The sequence below is a fragment of the Chrysochloris asiatica genome, unplaced genomic scaffold (genome assembly GCF_000296735.1).
Source record: "Chrysochloris asiatica unplaced genomic scaffold, ChrAsi1.0 scaffold00115, whole genome shotgun sequence".
Classification (NCBI taxonomy): Eukaryota; Metazoa; Chordata; class Mammalia; order Afrosoricida; family Chrysochloridae; genus Chrysochloris; species Chrysochloris asiatica.
In genome coordinates, this window is record NW_006408633.1 from 4,806,688 (window position 1) to 4,823,291 (window position 16,604).

General features: G+C 36.4%; 1 protein-coding gene across 1 annotated transcript in view; it reads left to right on the forward strand.

Moving 5' to 3' along the window:
• Positions 1-16,604, forward strand: part of AASDH (aminoadipate-semialdehyde dehydrogenase) — a 38,140-nt gene that overhangs the window by 19,573 nt on the left and 1,963 nt on the right. Inside the window, exons 5-13 of the mRNA XM_006868049.1 lie at positions 3,619-3,860; positions 4,689-4,795; positions 5,352-5,524; positions 6,148-6,340; positions 7,440-7,555; positions 9,134-9,890; positions 10,819-10,982; positions 12,082-12,204; positions 13,190-13,321. Of these exons, the coding sequence (XP_006868111.1) occupies positions 3,619-3,860; positions 4,689-4,795; positions 5,352-5,524; positions 6,148-6,340; positions 7,440-7,555; positions 9,134-9,890; positions 10,819-10,982; positions 12,082-12,204; positions 13,190-13,321 (2,007 nt within the window). The remainder of the gene's footprint in view (positions 1-3,618; positions 3,861-4,688; positions 4,796-5,351; positions 5,525-6,147; positions 6,341-7,439; positions 7,556-9,133; positions 9,891-10,818; positions 10,983-12,081; positions 12,205-13,189; positions 13,322-16,604) is intronic.

The window sequence follows — 16,604 nt, forward strand, 5'->3', positions numbered from 1 at the left end:
GCAGCCCCATTCATAACCACTACACTACCAGAGCTCCTTATCAAATGATATAGGAGTCATCAAATATATCCACCTTACTGCATACTTCATTTTTTTTAAAGATCTTCTTATGCCAATTTTATTTATAAATAACCTTACTCTGATATGCAGTAAGGACCTAATTTGATATGAAGCAAAGATATTAACAGCTCTCACAAGAACATATGCTACTAAGTTTTTGAAAATTAGAAAGAATAAGATATCATGAGTTAGTTGGGATGGAGAAGGGCCCTCAATAAAATGGGTGACGCTTTTGAGGAAATTAAGAACTTACTTCTTTCAGGAGTAAGGCGTTTTTCCTCCAGTAAAATAAACACCCAATGGTGTGGCGCTGTGGGTTAATGCACCAGACTGCAAAGCTGTTTGAACTGCAAGGTCAGTGGTTCAGGCTCACCAGTTACTCCTCAGAAACCATATACAGGGTTGCTGTGGGTCAGAACTGACTTGACGGCACTTAACAACATCACAAACCTAAAGTAATATGTGAGTATTTATATTTTCATACACTGGACAACGAAGTTATATTACTTAAACATGACGTCTCTTTAAAAGTGAAACCTTTTATTCAGAGAAAAAGTAGCCAGGCATCATGTCAGCATAATGTTTTTAGTTTTTAAATGGATTTTTCTTAGAAATCTTATTTTTTTCTGTTATTTGCAAAGTCTTGTTTTTTTGTGCATAATATGGTTTAGTAGTAAAATATTTTGACTGGTGCATTTTGCCACAAAATTTTTAATTGTACTTTTTAAATACCTAAAGAATTAAAGAAATGTAAATCACTAATGCATTAGTAAGTAGCGATTTTTAAAGTTATGGATACTATTTTAAAAATTAAGGAACTAAAAATTATGGAGTTGAAAAGTACAATAAATGGAAGGTCTCAACATCAGGTTTAAGATGACCTAAGACTATCCTGGCATGGCACTGTGGGTTACTGTGCTGGACTGCAAGGTCGGTTTGAACTGCAACGTTGTGGTTCAAACTCACCAGCCGTTCCTCGGAAACCCTATACAGGGTTGCTATGAGTCAGAAGGCACTTAACAACAAGAAAGATTCAGCAACAAGACAGAACCTGAAAAAAGATTTATTGAGATTAATCAGTCAGTCTGAAGACCAGAGCGAAGAAGATTGAAGAAAAATAATTAAAGCTCAGAGGCCTGTGGGACAGCATCTCACATAACATGTATAATTGCATCAAAAAGGAGAAGAGAGAAAAAGGCACAAAAATAAACAATGGCTAAAAACTTTGCAAATTTGATGAAAAGCATTAATTTACACATCAAAGAAGCCCAATAAACCTCAAGTAGGAAATGCAAAGAGACCCATACATACACACAAACTACACAAACTTTTAAAAGCTAAAGACAGAGAAAGTCTTGAAAATATCAACACTATGACATAGAACATCAACTTCTAATTTTAGGGAGTGGAGGCTGGAAGGCAGTGGAATGGCATAGTCAGAATGCTGAAAGGGAGGGAAAAAAATGCCTGCCAACCAAGAATTTTAAATCTAGTAAAACTATCCTTAAAAAAATGTTGACAAAATAAAGACATTTTCAGTAAACAAAGAATGAGAGAATAAATTGCTAGAAGACATGCTTTATAAGAACTACTTCCACCTTAAAGAAAATCGCTCTAGATGATAAGTTATTTCACAGGCAGAAATGAGTAATGGAAATGATAAATATGTGGTTTAATAGGAAATGTGTATCATTTTCTAATTTCTTATATAAAAGGCATAATGTATATTATAGGATTTATAACATGTACAGATGTAATATATGTGACCAGAAGACAAGAGAGGACCATAATAAAAATACTGGAATAATGTTCCTCTATTTTATCAGAAATAACATAAAGTACTTTGTGATAAGGTAAATACACTTTTTTAATCCAAGAGCAGTTACTACAAAACAATAAATTTTAAAAATGAACTACGTTTGTTGATTGCCGTTGACTGGATTCCAACTCATAGTGACCCTGTATAGGGTTTTCGAGAAGAGGCTGGTGAGTTTGAACTGCCAACATTGCTATTCACACTAACTTTCAGTCCAGTGCTTATCCTACAGAGCCATACCAGAATTCTAGGAAACAAATAGTAAATGAAAAATTCTACCGTATCAGTAATTATATTCAATGTGAAAGATCTAAATGCCCCAATCAAACTATTGAGATTACCGGACTGGATAAAGAAAGTAAGATTGAGTTGTATATTGTCTATAAGCAACACATTTGAGATTCAAAGACACAAATAGGTTGAAAGCAAAGCAGTAGGGAAAGACAACACTATTTCATGATGATAATGTGGTCAGTATATCAAGAAGACTGCCATCAAGTCAATTCCAACTCACGTGGGACCCTATAAGACAGAGTAGAACTGCCCCTTAGGGTTTCCAAGTCGTTAGGGAAGAAGGCAGTTGTGGTTAGCAGCACAACACTTAACCCACTGCCGTTTAAGTATGGGCAGTTTATTGTATGCCTATTAAAGCTCAGTAAAACTGTTTAGAAATCTCTATTCATGTTCTCCCCACTTAGGCTCATTTTATAAACCTTTCATATACTTTTTATCTGGGGAGCACTGTGGTCCCATAGAATAAACACTGGACTGCAAACCACAGAAAGATGAGACTTTTGTTCTCGCAAAGATTTAAGGTCTTGGAAGCCCTATATATGGTGGCTATGAGTCTGAACCGACTCCACAGCACTTAATAATAACAACACCACCACTTTTTTCTATATAGAGCTAAAGGGAAAGGAACTAGGAATTGACTTTATTGGTTTTGTTCCTATTATCTTTAAACCCTTTTATTTAAAGTATGTTGTTTTTTAAGTGCTGTCAAGTCAGTTCCAACTCATAGAGACCCAGTATAGGATTGTTGAGGCTGTAAATCTTTATGGGAGCAGAAAACCTCATCTTTCTTCTACAGAATGACTGGTGGGCTTGGACCACTGACTTTGTGAGAATCCAGTGCTTATCCCACAGAGCCACTGTGCTCTGTAGGATAATAAAAGATAAAGGAGAAAAAAAGATAATAAAAGTTATCCCATACAAGACAGTCTAGTGAATCCTAACAAGGGGGTCTAAAGTGGTATGGTATGTAAGAGGGAGAGAAATCAAAGGAGATAAGGGAAGGTTACATGGAGGCAACAGCACTAAGAAGCACTTTGAAGAATTTATTGATTATTTTGAACATTTCATATCCATGGTCTCATACAATATGTAGCCTTTTGTGTCTAGATTCTTTCCCTTGAACATACTGTTTTTAAGACTTACCCATGTTGTAGCGTTAATCCATACTTCAGTCTTTTTTATGGCTGAATTGAGTCCATTGATTTAAACTGTGGAACGAGCATTAACTAGTATTTATGCTGAAGTTTTTCTAAGGCAAAAATCAATACTCACATTAAGAAGGCAATGTTGCTGTCCTAGTAGGTTTCCTAATTTGTTTTGTCATTTGATAAATACAGCCTTAATTTCCATGTTGGCTCCAAATGCTAAACTTTGAACTCATAATTATAGTGTTTACCTTTTTAAAGAAGTGGAAGGAAAGAAATGAATTATTTTTAATGTTTCTGCAGGCAACCCCCACATTGCTTAGAAGATTTGGATCTCAGCTTATCAAGTCAGCTGTTTTATCAGCTAGTACTTCTCTTCGAGTACTAGCTCTCGGTGGCGAAGCATTTCCATCATTGACTGTTCTCAAAACCTGGAGAGAAGAAGGCAATGAAACACAAATATTTAATATCTATGGCATCACAGAGGTTTCAAGTTGGGCGACCTTTTATAGGATTCCAGAGAGGATTCTTAACTCTACTTTGAAGTAAGGATTTGCAGTTATACAAAGTAGAGTTGAGAAAAAGTAGATCTTTTTAGGACCTTAAAAATAATCATGGTTTGATAGGTTAATTTTAGAAACATTATTTTACCTAGTATGCTAAAAGGTGAAATCCAGTCTTTCTTACTGTAATTGGTGGTGAGGTGCTACAAATCCTGTTGGAACTTCTTGTGATTAAACCAAACCCAAAACCTTGTCATCTAGTCAATTCTGACTCATAGTTACCCTGTATAGGATTTCCAAGACTGTAAATCTTTCTGGGAACAGATGTTGTTGTTGTTAGGTGCCATTGTGTCGGTACCGACTCATGGCGACTTTATACATGGCAGAATGAAACACTGCCTCATCCTGGGTCAACCTCACTATCATTGCCACACTTGAGCCCATTGATGCTGCCACTTTGCCAATCCATCGCATTTTGAGTGCCTTCCAACCTGTGGGGCTCATTTCCTGGCACTATATCTGACAGTGTTTCTCTGCTATTCATAAGGTTTTAGTGACTAAGTATTCGGAAATAGTTCATCACTCCTTCTTCCTAGTCTGTCTTTGTCTGGAAGCTCATCTGAAATCTGTCTACCATGGTTGACCCTGCTGGTATTTAAAATACCAGTGGCATAGATTTCAGAATCACAGCAACTCACAAGCCACCACAGTACGACATACCTCTTCTTGGCAGTCTTTAAATTGTAGCATAGCAGAAACTTCCTTTTTTTTCCCTTTATTTGGTAGAATTTGACTTAAATTCTTAAATATATTTAAAGATATTCTGTTTAGATGAAGAAATTTAAACCTGGTTTGGGTTGTTTTTCATAGATGTGAATTGCCTGTGCCACTGGGATCTCCACTGCTTGGAACAGTAGTTGAAGTCAGAGACTCTGATGGCTTCCCAGTTCAAGAAGGCAACGGCCAACTGTTTTTAGGTGGTTTGAACATTCGTTGAATGGGGATTTTTCTTTTTTTTTTTTCCACCAGGAAAAAAATATCTGATGTGTTAATTTTATTCTTTTCCTGATCCCACTTGTGTCCAGTATTTTCTTCAGTTATGATTATTTTTATTTAACCTTATTTTACTTAACCATAGTCATGAAACATTGTATTTTAGTGAATTTTTATAAATATTTCAGATAAAAATGGAAATACTCAAAGGAAAGGTATAAAAGAAATTTAGAAGTTGTTACTTGCACCTTTTTACTTATAGAGAAAATTCTGTTTAATCTATTTATGAACTTTTAAGAAAGCATATATGGATTTCTAGAAGTAAATTTTGTTTTCTCATTTGCTGCCATTTTTTGTACCAAATTGTTTCAGATAAAGTTTAAAAGTTAGCTCCCCCTTTTAAAATATTCTTAGTATAAGACTTAGCTTTGATGTCTCTTGTCATAGATCTGAACTTTTAGGGATAGTCTTGATTTAATCGACTTTAATGTATTTTCCATGGATTTTTTTTTATCATGTTGGTGTTTTTATATTGTGAAGGTGGTAGAAACCGAGTTTGTTTTCTTGATGATGAAATGACAGTACCACTTGGCACAATGCGAGCCACAGGAGACTTTGTGACTGTGAAAGATGGAGAGATATTTTTTAGTGGCCGAAAGGACAGTCAGATCAAACGCCACGGCAAACGTCTTAATGTGGAGCTTGTGCAACAGGTAGCGTTGTTTACATATTAAATATCCATCAATATGTGTAGGTATTGGAGGGAGCCTCCCACCAGTTTTCTGTGCTGAGGTTCTCCACCATACTATCTAAGCCCAACATCTTTGTATTGTAATAAATGTCCATAAAAGCTTTGGATAATTCAGTGTGTCCCTTATCCTAGCATGAAGAGAGGGTTGTGTTTTAAATGAGTGACAAAACAGTCTTTCATAATACAAAAATAAATTTGATTTATTTTGCTTTAGAGCTATTGTTTTTGAAAAATATTAAGAATCGTGTGTGCTAGTAACTGTTTTGTGTGCGGTTGAGTTGATTCTGACTCAGCAACCCTGTATACTTGCTTCCAAAGCTATAAATCTTTTGGGAGCAGAAAGTTGCATCTGCTGTGTCTGGAGTGATTGGTAGATTCAAACTGCTGACCCCGTGCTTAGCAGCCCAGCTTGTAAGCCATTGTACTACCAGCTTTCCTGCTAATAACTGTAGCAAACGTAAAGAAATTTTTTAGTATATTCCAAAAGTTGATTTGATTGTATTAATTTCTAGCATGATAAGATTGAGCATGTAACAAGCTTATTTTCAAATTTCCCCTAATAAATTGGGATGCTCTCTCTCACAGGTAGCTGAAGGGCTACCGCAAGTGGAATCATGTGCAGTTACATGGTATAATCAGGAAAAACTAATTCTTTTCATGGTGTCCAAAGAAGAGTTAGTAAAGGATTACATCTTTAAAGAACTTCAGAAACATCTTCCAAATCATGCAATACCAGATGAGCTTGTGTTGATTGATTCTCTACCATTTACATCTCATGGTAAACTCATTTAAAGCTGATATGTTTCAGTGCCACGTAATACTGTTTATGTTCTAGAATAAAATTTAATTGCCATTTGTATCTTTATTAATGTATAAATGTTAACGAATGTATTTATTTATTGTGAATTTGTAGTCATCAAGTGCCATTGAGTCGATTCCAAACCATAGCGACCCTCTATAGGATTTCCAAGGAGCAGGAATCTAGTGGACGGCATTTAATAACACTGTATTCATTGTGATATGGTGGTGTTAAATGCTGTCGAGTCAGTTCTGACTCACAGCGACCCTTACAGGGTGTGTCTGAGTACTGGCTGGTGGCTTTGCAGTCCCATACTTGGCCTAGGCTTTATATAATTAACTCATTTTATCTTTAAAAAATCCTGTGAGTAAATGGTATTAATTTCTGTTTATAGATGAGGAAATTAAGACTTGTTGTTGTTAAGTGCCTTCGAGTTGGCTCCGACTCTTAGTGACCCTGTATAGGGTTTCTGAGGAGTGGCTGGTGAATTTGAACTGCTGACCTTGCGGTTCAAACCAACCTTTTGGTCCAGTGCATTATCTCACAGTGCCACACCAAGACTTAGCTTCCCCAAACCACCTTGCTAGGTAGTAATAGAGTTAAAATTCTTTTTGAACTGTTTGACTTCAAATTTTATGTACTTAATTATCTATTACCTTCTGGTTTTCATCTTTATTTGTTTTAGTTACTTCTAAATGCAGTAAGGAGTCCTGGTGTGGTGTTTTGGGTTAATGCGCCAGACTGCAAAGCCGTTTAAACTGCAAGGTTGGCGGTTCAAGCTTACCAGCTGCTCCTCAGAAATCCTATACAGGACCAACAACAAATGCAGTAATTGCTCAGTTAATAATGCCATATCTTTAGCCTTTTAAATGAGATAACATTAATTTCTCCCTCCCTTTTACTTAGTTATTATTTGCTACATTTTTGGTAGCATGGGATTGCTTTTATGTAGAATTGATTGTCTGTAATAAATTAGTAAATCTAAGCTTTAAAATAAAAAATATTTGTATTCTTGTGACTAGTGAAGATATCAAGGCTTTGAGCTAAAATTGAAAAGTAATTTTTCTTTTATGTTAAGGCAAAATTGATGTTTTGGAGTTAAACAAGATTTATTTAAACTACGTGAACTTGAAGTCTGATTGTAAGCTCAATGGAAAAGAGGAACTTTGGGGAAAATTACTGTATTTGTGGAAGGTACAATTTTTAAGATATAGATTTGTGATTGTAGAGAAATCATTTGATATCTTTAGAAAACAAAATGTCCCATGTAAATTTGTTACATTTTTCTAAGAATTTTACTATGTGCAGATGGTCAGTGACATTGCATCAACTTAAATTAAAATAAGTATTTCATTCTCTGTTGTTAAGACTGTATTAAGCTCCTGATAAAGACATTAAAAGTGGGGTACTTCTAAAAGGCATGAGAAGATAAAGCCTGCGTTGGCCTAGGTTTTCCCAAGAGGGCCAGTGAAGTGCAGTGACACTCTTCTCAGGAGTAAGGAAGTAGCCAACCCTTGCTGTACCACAGTCTGCCCTGTGTAAGGATTTACATCGTCATTCCATAAGAACATTCAGTGATAACATGCATGCTTCTGCTGCAAGAAATTTTTTTTTTTTTCTTAAATGTTTTATTGTGAATTATGTGATAGTTTACATGGGAGAAAATTAGTTTTGCATTGCAAGAAATTTTTACAGCCACCTGGGCTTCCCTGTTTTCAGATGAGATCTTCATTGGCAAGACCCTGCCCCTTGTTTAGATGGGAGAAAGCAGAGTAATGCTCAAGAACCCATGAATGATCTCTCTGCTGTCAGCTCTAGCATTCTGGAAGTCTGTTTTCCTTCCATTGTCAAAAAGAAAGCTTAGTGGTTTTCATGAACTGACTAAAGTAATTCTTAGCTTTTGTAGTCAGAGAAATAAATTGAACTTAATTTTTGACCTACTTAAATAGTGTATCCCAACAGATATGTACATTGCTCTATTTTCAAAGGTCGTCTGTAACTTTAAGTACACATATTACTTCCATAAGCCAATATCTTATAAAAATAACACGTGAAATTTTATAAATGGTTCTAAAAAAGAGGGTATAATTATATAATTTTGTCTGAAAATGGGAGATATTTAGATTAAAGTTTCAGAACTTCACTTCCTTTTTAGATTCTTCGGTAATAATTTTGATTTATGTGACGGAGACAAAGAAAAATATTATTCCCATATTATAGAAATACCAGATATTAGTATCTTGTGGCTGTGTAATTAGTAGATCTGATTTTTTATAATTCCATTCTCTGCTTTATGGGTTGTTGTTGTTAAGTGCAGAAAACTGATTTAAGGGGAAGTACATTTTGCATTTAAGGAGCTCTGGCAGCATAGTGCTTACGAATCGGGCTGCGAACTGCAAGGTCAGCAGTTTGAAACTACCAGCTGCTCTGTTGGAGAAAGATAGGCTTTCTGCTCCCGTAAAGATTTACAGTCTTGGAAACCCTGTTCAGGCTCGCTATGGGTCAGAACCAACTCTATGGCACTTAACAACAACAACATTTTGCATTTATAAAGTAAGTTTGTGACAGAATTTTAGCATAGTGGTGGTAGTCTTTTTTGGTATCAAAGACAATAGTTTGAAAATTTATTTTAATTATTTAAAATACTTATTTTGCATGCCTTATGCACATGTGCTTGAGGTGGGAACAACCATCTCTCTACATGGCCTGTATATACTTACTGAAGTCTTTAGGTCTCTACTTCACCATCTTTTTCTCTTCTCTCATCTGTAGTCTATTCTGAGTCTTTCAGAAGATCCTTTGACGATTCCAAAAGAGTCATTCTTCTTACATGGTGGTGGAGATTCCTTAAAGTCTGTCCGGCTCCTCAATGAGATTGAGAATCTGGTTGGTGCATCAGTACCCGGGCTTCTGGAAATTATTCTCAGCTGTTCCCTATTAGAGATTTATAATCACATCCTTCAAACAGTGTTTACTGATGAAGAAGACCTACCACTCAGCAAGAGTTACGGCACAAAACGAAAATTCAGTGGCACTCATCAAGAGGAGTCCAGTGGAAAATATCTGCACCAGAACCCGGATAAGCTTTTAGATTGTGATAGTGCTTTCATTGCACTGAACAGAGGGAGTCAGATTTTATGTCTGGGAACTACCAAGGCAGAACTTCACTCTTCTTCCTCTTCTTCGGGTCTGATTTCACAGGTTGATACTCAAGATGTGCAAAGCATAAATACCCCTCCTTATAGTGAGAAGTCAAAGAAGCCATCTAGTGTTGCAGAAATTTCTGAAAAGGAGAAACTGGAGCTACGTGTGAGGTGGAGGTCAGACACAGGCAAATGTGTAGACGCTTCACCTCTGGTGATAATACCAGCTGTGGACAAGTCATCTGCAACTGTGTACATTGGCTCCCATTCTCATAGAATGATGGCTGTTGACCTTTATTCTGGGAAGGTGAAATGGGAACAGATTTTAGGAGATCGAATTGAATCCTCAGCATGTGTATCTAATTGTGGAAACTTTATTGTAGTGGGTAAGTTTCTGAGTTTGAGGTTTGTAGACTTAAACTGAATTACCCTTGTATGGTGCTGTAGGATAAGCATTGGGCTGGGAACCACAAGGTCAGCAGTTCACACCCACTAGCAGCACTAAGAAACCCTCTGTAGGGTTGCTATGAGTTAGAACCAACTCAATGGCATAAAATAACAACAATAATCATATAATAATGATTCTAGGGCAAGTTAAATGAAAACACTGGTGTATCCTGGGTTCACTTGCTATTGAGTAATAACAGCCTCATAATTTAGTTGTTAACAGCAGTCTTTGGAACTGGACTCAAATCCTGGCTCTGTTATATATTAATTATGTAGTTTTGCTCTGGTAATCTGTTTCAGTTTCATGGTCTGTAAAATGGAGATGAGAATAGTTTTTTGCCTCACTATAAGGACACAAGTTAATAGATTTCAAATACTTCGGGTGGTATATGATACACAGCAGTAGCTTAGTAAACTTTGTTAGCTGTTGTTGACATTAGCATTTACTGAACATCTGTGCACTGGGCATTTATCCACATTATCTTAATTCCTGCAATAACCACTGAAGTCGATCTGTCTACATTCTACAGAAGAATAAACTGAGGCTCAGTTTGGTAAAGATGACCGTAATGAGATTTGAGCCCAGGTTTGTCAAAACCTCTTTCCACTGTAGCATTCTTCATTGTTTCCTTATAATAAAGCACTTTATTAGTACTTTTCAAAAATAAGGTATAATATCAAATAAGTAGGCATTTTACACTAGTGATTATTGTTCAGTTTCTGCTCTATATTCCTGACATTTAAATAAAATGAGCTGAACATAGAGCCCGATTCTACTTGTAGAGCATTAAATATCAATTGTCATGATATGAATTGTTTTTCAGTGACATTCGTAAATACCATCTTTTATATTTAATTTTCTTACAGGCTGTTATAATGGGTCAGTTTATGTTCTAAGAAGTAGTAGTGGAGAAAAATACTGGATATTTACCACTCAGGATGCCGTCAAAAGCTCTGCAACCATGGATCCAACCACAGGACTCCTGTACATCGGTTCTCATGACCAGCATGCATATGCTTTGGATATTTATGTAAGAATTCACCTCCTCAGTCTCCCCTACCATAAGTAGAGGAGCATGTGAAACTGTCAGAGCAGGTGCTGACTAAGTTTAGTGATGTGCTCTGAGAAGAATAAGGGGTTTATTAATAGTCTTCATATCTTAAGAACATTTTCACTTTCTTATTAAATTTTCCATAGATAAATTTCCTACTCAGAGTTTTGAAATATAAAGAGTATAAAGTCATCGTCTTGACAGTAGGAAAAGAAAAAGAAAATATTAATAAGGACTCATTACATAAAAATAAAGAAAAATTATGTGAGAAAGATTATAAAATTAAAACAAACAGATTAGAAAAAATCTTTGGAATTAATGTGAATGAAAGTTAAAATTCATAAGTACAAATAAAAATTAAGAGCATGTACAAATAAGAAAAATCTCAAGATCCAGAGAGAAAAACAAGGAGCATAAGCACACAGATCCCCAAAGAAGAAATGGCTAGCAAATTAATATGTTATGCTTTAAGGTCAAAGGAATGAAAAAGTGAGACAAACATTAGATTAGAAAAGAAACTCAGAATGCTTCAAGCATGCTTAGAAGAGTGGGGAGAGGTAGTAACTCATAGAGCCTCTGAGAAAAATGGTTGGGCATTAGGTAAAAAATTTGTGTACTTTGATCTAGTAAAATTCCTCTTCTAGGAATCTATCCTGACAAAAATAATCAAAAACATAGACAAATATGTATATGAAGATGTCTATTTTCAATTTAAAATAACATAAAATGAGATCTTAATAATGTTCAGTAGAGTAATTATATTATGTTCATATGAAATATATGCAATAAAATTATATTTTTAAGTTTTATAAAATAAGTGAACCACAAAAGATACCAAGTTGTATATTCAGAACAATATCAGCCATGTTAAATTGTGTGTATATGTGCCAAAAATACCATAAGAGAAAATGCTAAAATTTCAACAGTGGTTATCTCTAAGTGGAGACTACGTCTTCTACACTGATATCTGCAATGTGCAGGTAGTACTTTTATATTAAAAATTAAATGTTATAATAAGTAGAAGATATGGATTTAGTAACTATCAGTCCAAAATAATTAATTTGCTTTTCTCTTGCAGAAAAAGACATGTGTCTGGAAGTTAAAATGTGGAGGAACTGTTTTTTCTTCTCCATGTTTGAACCTGATCCCGTATCACGTATATTTTGCTACACTGGGAGGACTTTTACTGGCTATAAATCCCGTAGGCATAAACTAATATATTGTACTGATTTTATTGCCTATTTTTTCGTTAATATGTTGTTATTTTTTGTTTGATTTCTGAGTGCACAAGGTAGTTTTCAGTTAGGTATGAAGTCTCTGGGTCAAACAGTTAACGTGTTCAGCTGCTAACCAAAAGGCTGGCATTTCAAGTCCACCCAGAGGATGCTCCCCAGAAGAAAGGACTTATGATCTACTTCCAAAAAATTAGCCATTAAAAACGCTATGAAGTGCAGTTCTACTTTGATATGCAGGAGGTTTCCCTAAGTTGGGATCGACCAGTGACAGTTGGTACTGGTACTATCAGATCTAGACCAGCTATAAATGAAATGTAATTCATTAAAAATAATTGAAATGAAATTTAGAAAGAAAATAATCTGAATTTCCATGCACATCTTTTATCTATTTTTTAAATTGGCAGAATTGAAAAACAAATCTGTTCGTATTAAGAACTTCACTTTCATCCTAAGGACAGATCTTGTGTGTTAGTTATTTCCTTTGTTTAAATTGCAAGTTTTTATCCTTGCTTTTACTAATGGTGTTGGTGGTGGTTATGTGCCACTGAGTCGATGTCGACACATAGCAATCTTGCATAGGGCTTCCAAGGCTGTAAATCTTTACAGGAGCAGAAAACCTCATCTTTCTCTCTTGGAGTGACTGGTAGATACCTTGCTGTTAGCAGTCTAGCTGGTAATCCACTACGCTGCCAGGGCTCCTTAGCTCTTACGAATTATTGTTGTTGTTAAGTACTGAGGATTGATATTTGCAATTCATTTTACAGCTGTGTGTAAGTGCACTAGCTTCGTTATGTGTGATAGCTCCATTTATAATGTCCAGCATGCCGTTATAGCATTTTTGAATGTTTATAGCTCTGCCTTTGGAAGATGTATGTATGCATTTGTTTATAAAGGGGTAACTAATAGGTAGAATGATATCACATCCTGTGAATTACTTTTTTCCTATGACAGGCTACTGGAGACAGAGTTTGGAAACGCTTCTGTGGAAAACCTCTCTTCTCTTCTCCACGGTGTGGTCTACAGTACGTTTGTATTGGCTGTGTAGATGGGAATTTACTCTGCTTTACTCATTTTGGAGAACAGGTGAAAATTTCTAGTTGCTTTGCATCTCTTTTTCAAAGGCATAGTAGTGAATGACAACTATGAGTAAAATTTTAAACATCGTTATTCAATTCTTTATGTTGAGAACTAGTTCTGTTTCGTCAAGCTCTAAGTTTCTTCATTTTTAAATGCTTTAGTAGATTTAAAGGAGCCCTGGTGGCGCTGTAGGACAGGCACTGGACTGTTGTCTACAAGCTCTGCAGTTCAAAACCACCAGCTGCTCTGTGGGAGAAGATAAGGCTTATTACTCCCATAAAGATTTACCGCCTTGGAAACCTTACATAGAGACACTAGGAGTTGTAATCAACTCGATGACAGTAAGTTTGGGGTTGGGCTTACTAGGTTTAAGAATTTTTATACAAACATTGTTACACTACTTTGCCAGCCTCATCTTTCAAATTTTAAAACATTGCCAGTTTTTAAAATATTTAATTTCTATTAAGGTATGGATGTTTAAAGAAAGCCTTGCTTTTTAATACGAAAACCAAAATCTGTTATGCAACCAAATGTTCATGATTTTTGCTCTAGTTGCTCAACTTAATGACTGACAGGATACGTTCCTTCTTGGTTGTTTTGGATCTTAGGTTTTAGACCTTGGTCATTTTAGATCTCCACTTCTTTGATTCCCCACAAATGACTGTCACTCTTGGCCCAGTGTTAGCTGAGCACTTGATTTGGGGGGTTCTTTGTATGGCTTTGAGAGTGCTAACTCTAACATAAGTTAGTCTATTTAAGATCAGTATTGATTCAGTTGACCTGGATGCTTTTTATTCTACATTTGCTCCTTATAGCCTTAATAGTTCCTCTTGCTCTGTATGAGAATTTCTTTTGTGATGAAATCTTTTATTATAGTCACTTAATATTTTTATTTACAAGGGAGTTGAAATGTATTCTGACCATTACATTCCTGACAAGTGAGAGCTAATAGTATTACAACTAGTTTTTTGGATGAGTCATAGAAATACTAGAGGTATTGTTCAAGTCAGGGACAGACTTGAGACTGTTGTTGTTAAGTGCCTTTGAGGCATTCTGACCCATAGCGACCCTGTATAGGATTTCCAAGGAGTGGCTGATGAACCTGAACCACCGACCTTGTGATTCAAACTGACCTTGCAGTCCAGCACATTAACCCACAGTGCCATACCAGGACGACAGCACCACATCAGACTTGAGATTACGGATTCTGTTTTATGCATATGTCCACTGTTTTGTTTTACTTTTCATTATGCCACTGTTACTGTTGAAAAGTAAATACTACCGTACACTTTGAAGTTGTCAAAGACTTCATTTTGCAACGGTCCACAATCAACACTCTTGGAAACAGTAGTCAAGAAATCAAATGAGTATTGCATTAGGCAAATCTGCACAAAGCCTCTTTAAAGTGTTCAAGAGCAAAGTTGTCAGTTTGAGGACTAACGTGTGCCTGTCCTAAGCCATGGTATTTTCAGTAGCCTAATATATATGATTGAAGTTGTCAAGGACTTCATTCTTCTTGGATCAACTATCAACAGTCACAGAAGCAGCAGTCAAGAGATCAGACAACGTATTACATTAGGCAAATCTGCTGCACAGGAACTTTTTAAAGCATTGAAGAGCAAAGATATCACCTTGAGGACTAAGGTACGCCTGACCCAAGCCATGGTATTTTCAATAGCCTCATATGGATGCGAAAGCTGGACAGTGAATAAGGAAGATCATAGAAGAATTGATGCTTTTGAGTTGTGGTGTTGGAGGAGAATACTGAAAGTGCCATGGACTGCCAAAAGAACCATTCTGTTTTGGAAGAAGTGCAGCCAGAGTGCTCCTTGGAGGCCGAGAGGCTAAGCTTCATCTCTCATATTTTGGACATATTGTCAGGAGAGAACAGTCGCTGGAGAAGGATGTCATGCTGGGTAAGATGGACGGTCAGAGAAAAAGAGGAAGACCCCCAACGAGATGGATCGGCCAGGTGGCATCATCGATAGCATCAAGTGTGACAGTGGTAGTGAGGTTGGCCCAGGATCGGACATTGTTTCGTTCTGCTGTGCATGGGGTCACTATGAGTCGGTTCTGACTCGGTGGCACCTGACAACAATATATATGTGAAATTGGAACAAATGAATAAGAAAGACTGTAGAAGAATTGATGGATTTGAATTATGTTGTTGGAGAAGAATAGTAAAATATTCATAGGCTGCCAGTAGAACAAACAACTCTGTATGAGAAGTGCAGCCAGAGTGCTCCTTGGAAGCCAGGATAGCGAGACTTCGTCTTTTATACTTTAGACATTTTGTCAGGAGGGACCAGTCCCTGGAAAAGAACATCATGCTAGGTAAAGTGGAGGGTCAGTGAAGAAGAGATAGATCCCCCAAAAGAGAAACGGACACAGTGGCAGCAATGGGCTGAAATGGAACAATTGTGAGGATGGCATAGGACCAGAGAGTGTTTTGTACTGTTGTGTATGAAGTTGTGAGTGGGAACCGCCTTCATGGCACCCAACACCACTTCCTTATGTTTTTCTTTTCTTTCTTGTTTCTGTTTTTTAAAAATTTGGCCAAAAGATCTCATAATAGCTTTGAAATGACCAGTATTTGTCTTCAGGGCAGATTCAAGAGTCATAGCTTTGTTTCATCTAATTAAATGTTATTCTTAATAAGGGTTGTCGAGTCCGTTCCGACTCATCACGGCCCTGTATAGAGTTTTCTGAGGCTGTGAATCTTTGTAGGAGCAGGAAGCCTAATCTTTCTCCTGAGGAGCAGCTGCTGGACTCAAATTGCAGCAGTTTACTGTTTGTTGTACAGAGTCACCATGTTCCCCCTTATTAAATGTTGCACATAAACCCTTCCTTTCAGTTCATTTATTCCTTTCCCCACATCAAGAGATCTGTTTTTAATAAGGTACATCACAACTCAATGTTGTTTTATCTGTGTGCTCAGTGTTCCTGTAACTTGCTGGTGATAGCTGTTGAGTTTCAGGAGTATAAAAGTCACTTACTTTGTACTAGTACATAGCAAAGAGCCATGCAATGACTTGTTAGGGCATTTTGTCATGGAGTTTACCACTAGGACACAAATCTGACCTGAGGATGCTACTTTTCAGAGAAACCATGATTTGTGTGCTGGTGCTATTAACTGCTGTCAAGTCGGTTCTGATTCTTAGGGACTCTGTAGGGTTTCTCCATACATCTTTATTTATTTATTTTTTTAATGTTTTATTATTTACATGGGAGAACATTAGCTTTACATTCATTCTATTGTATATTGTTTCATTGCCATGGTTACAATCCC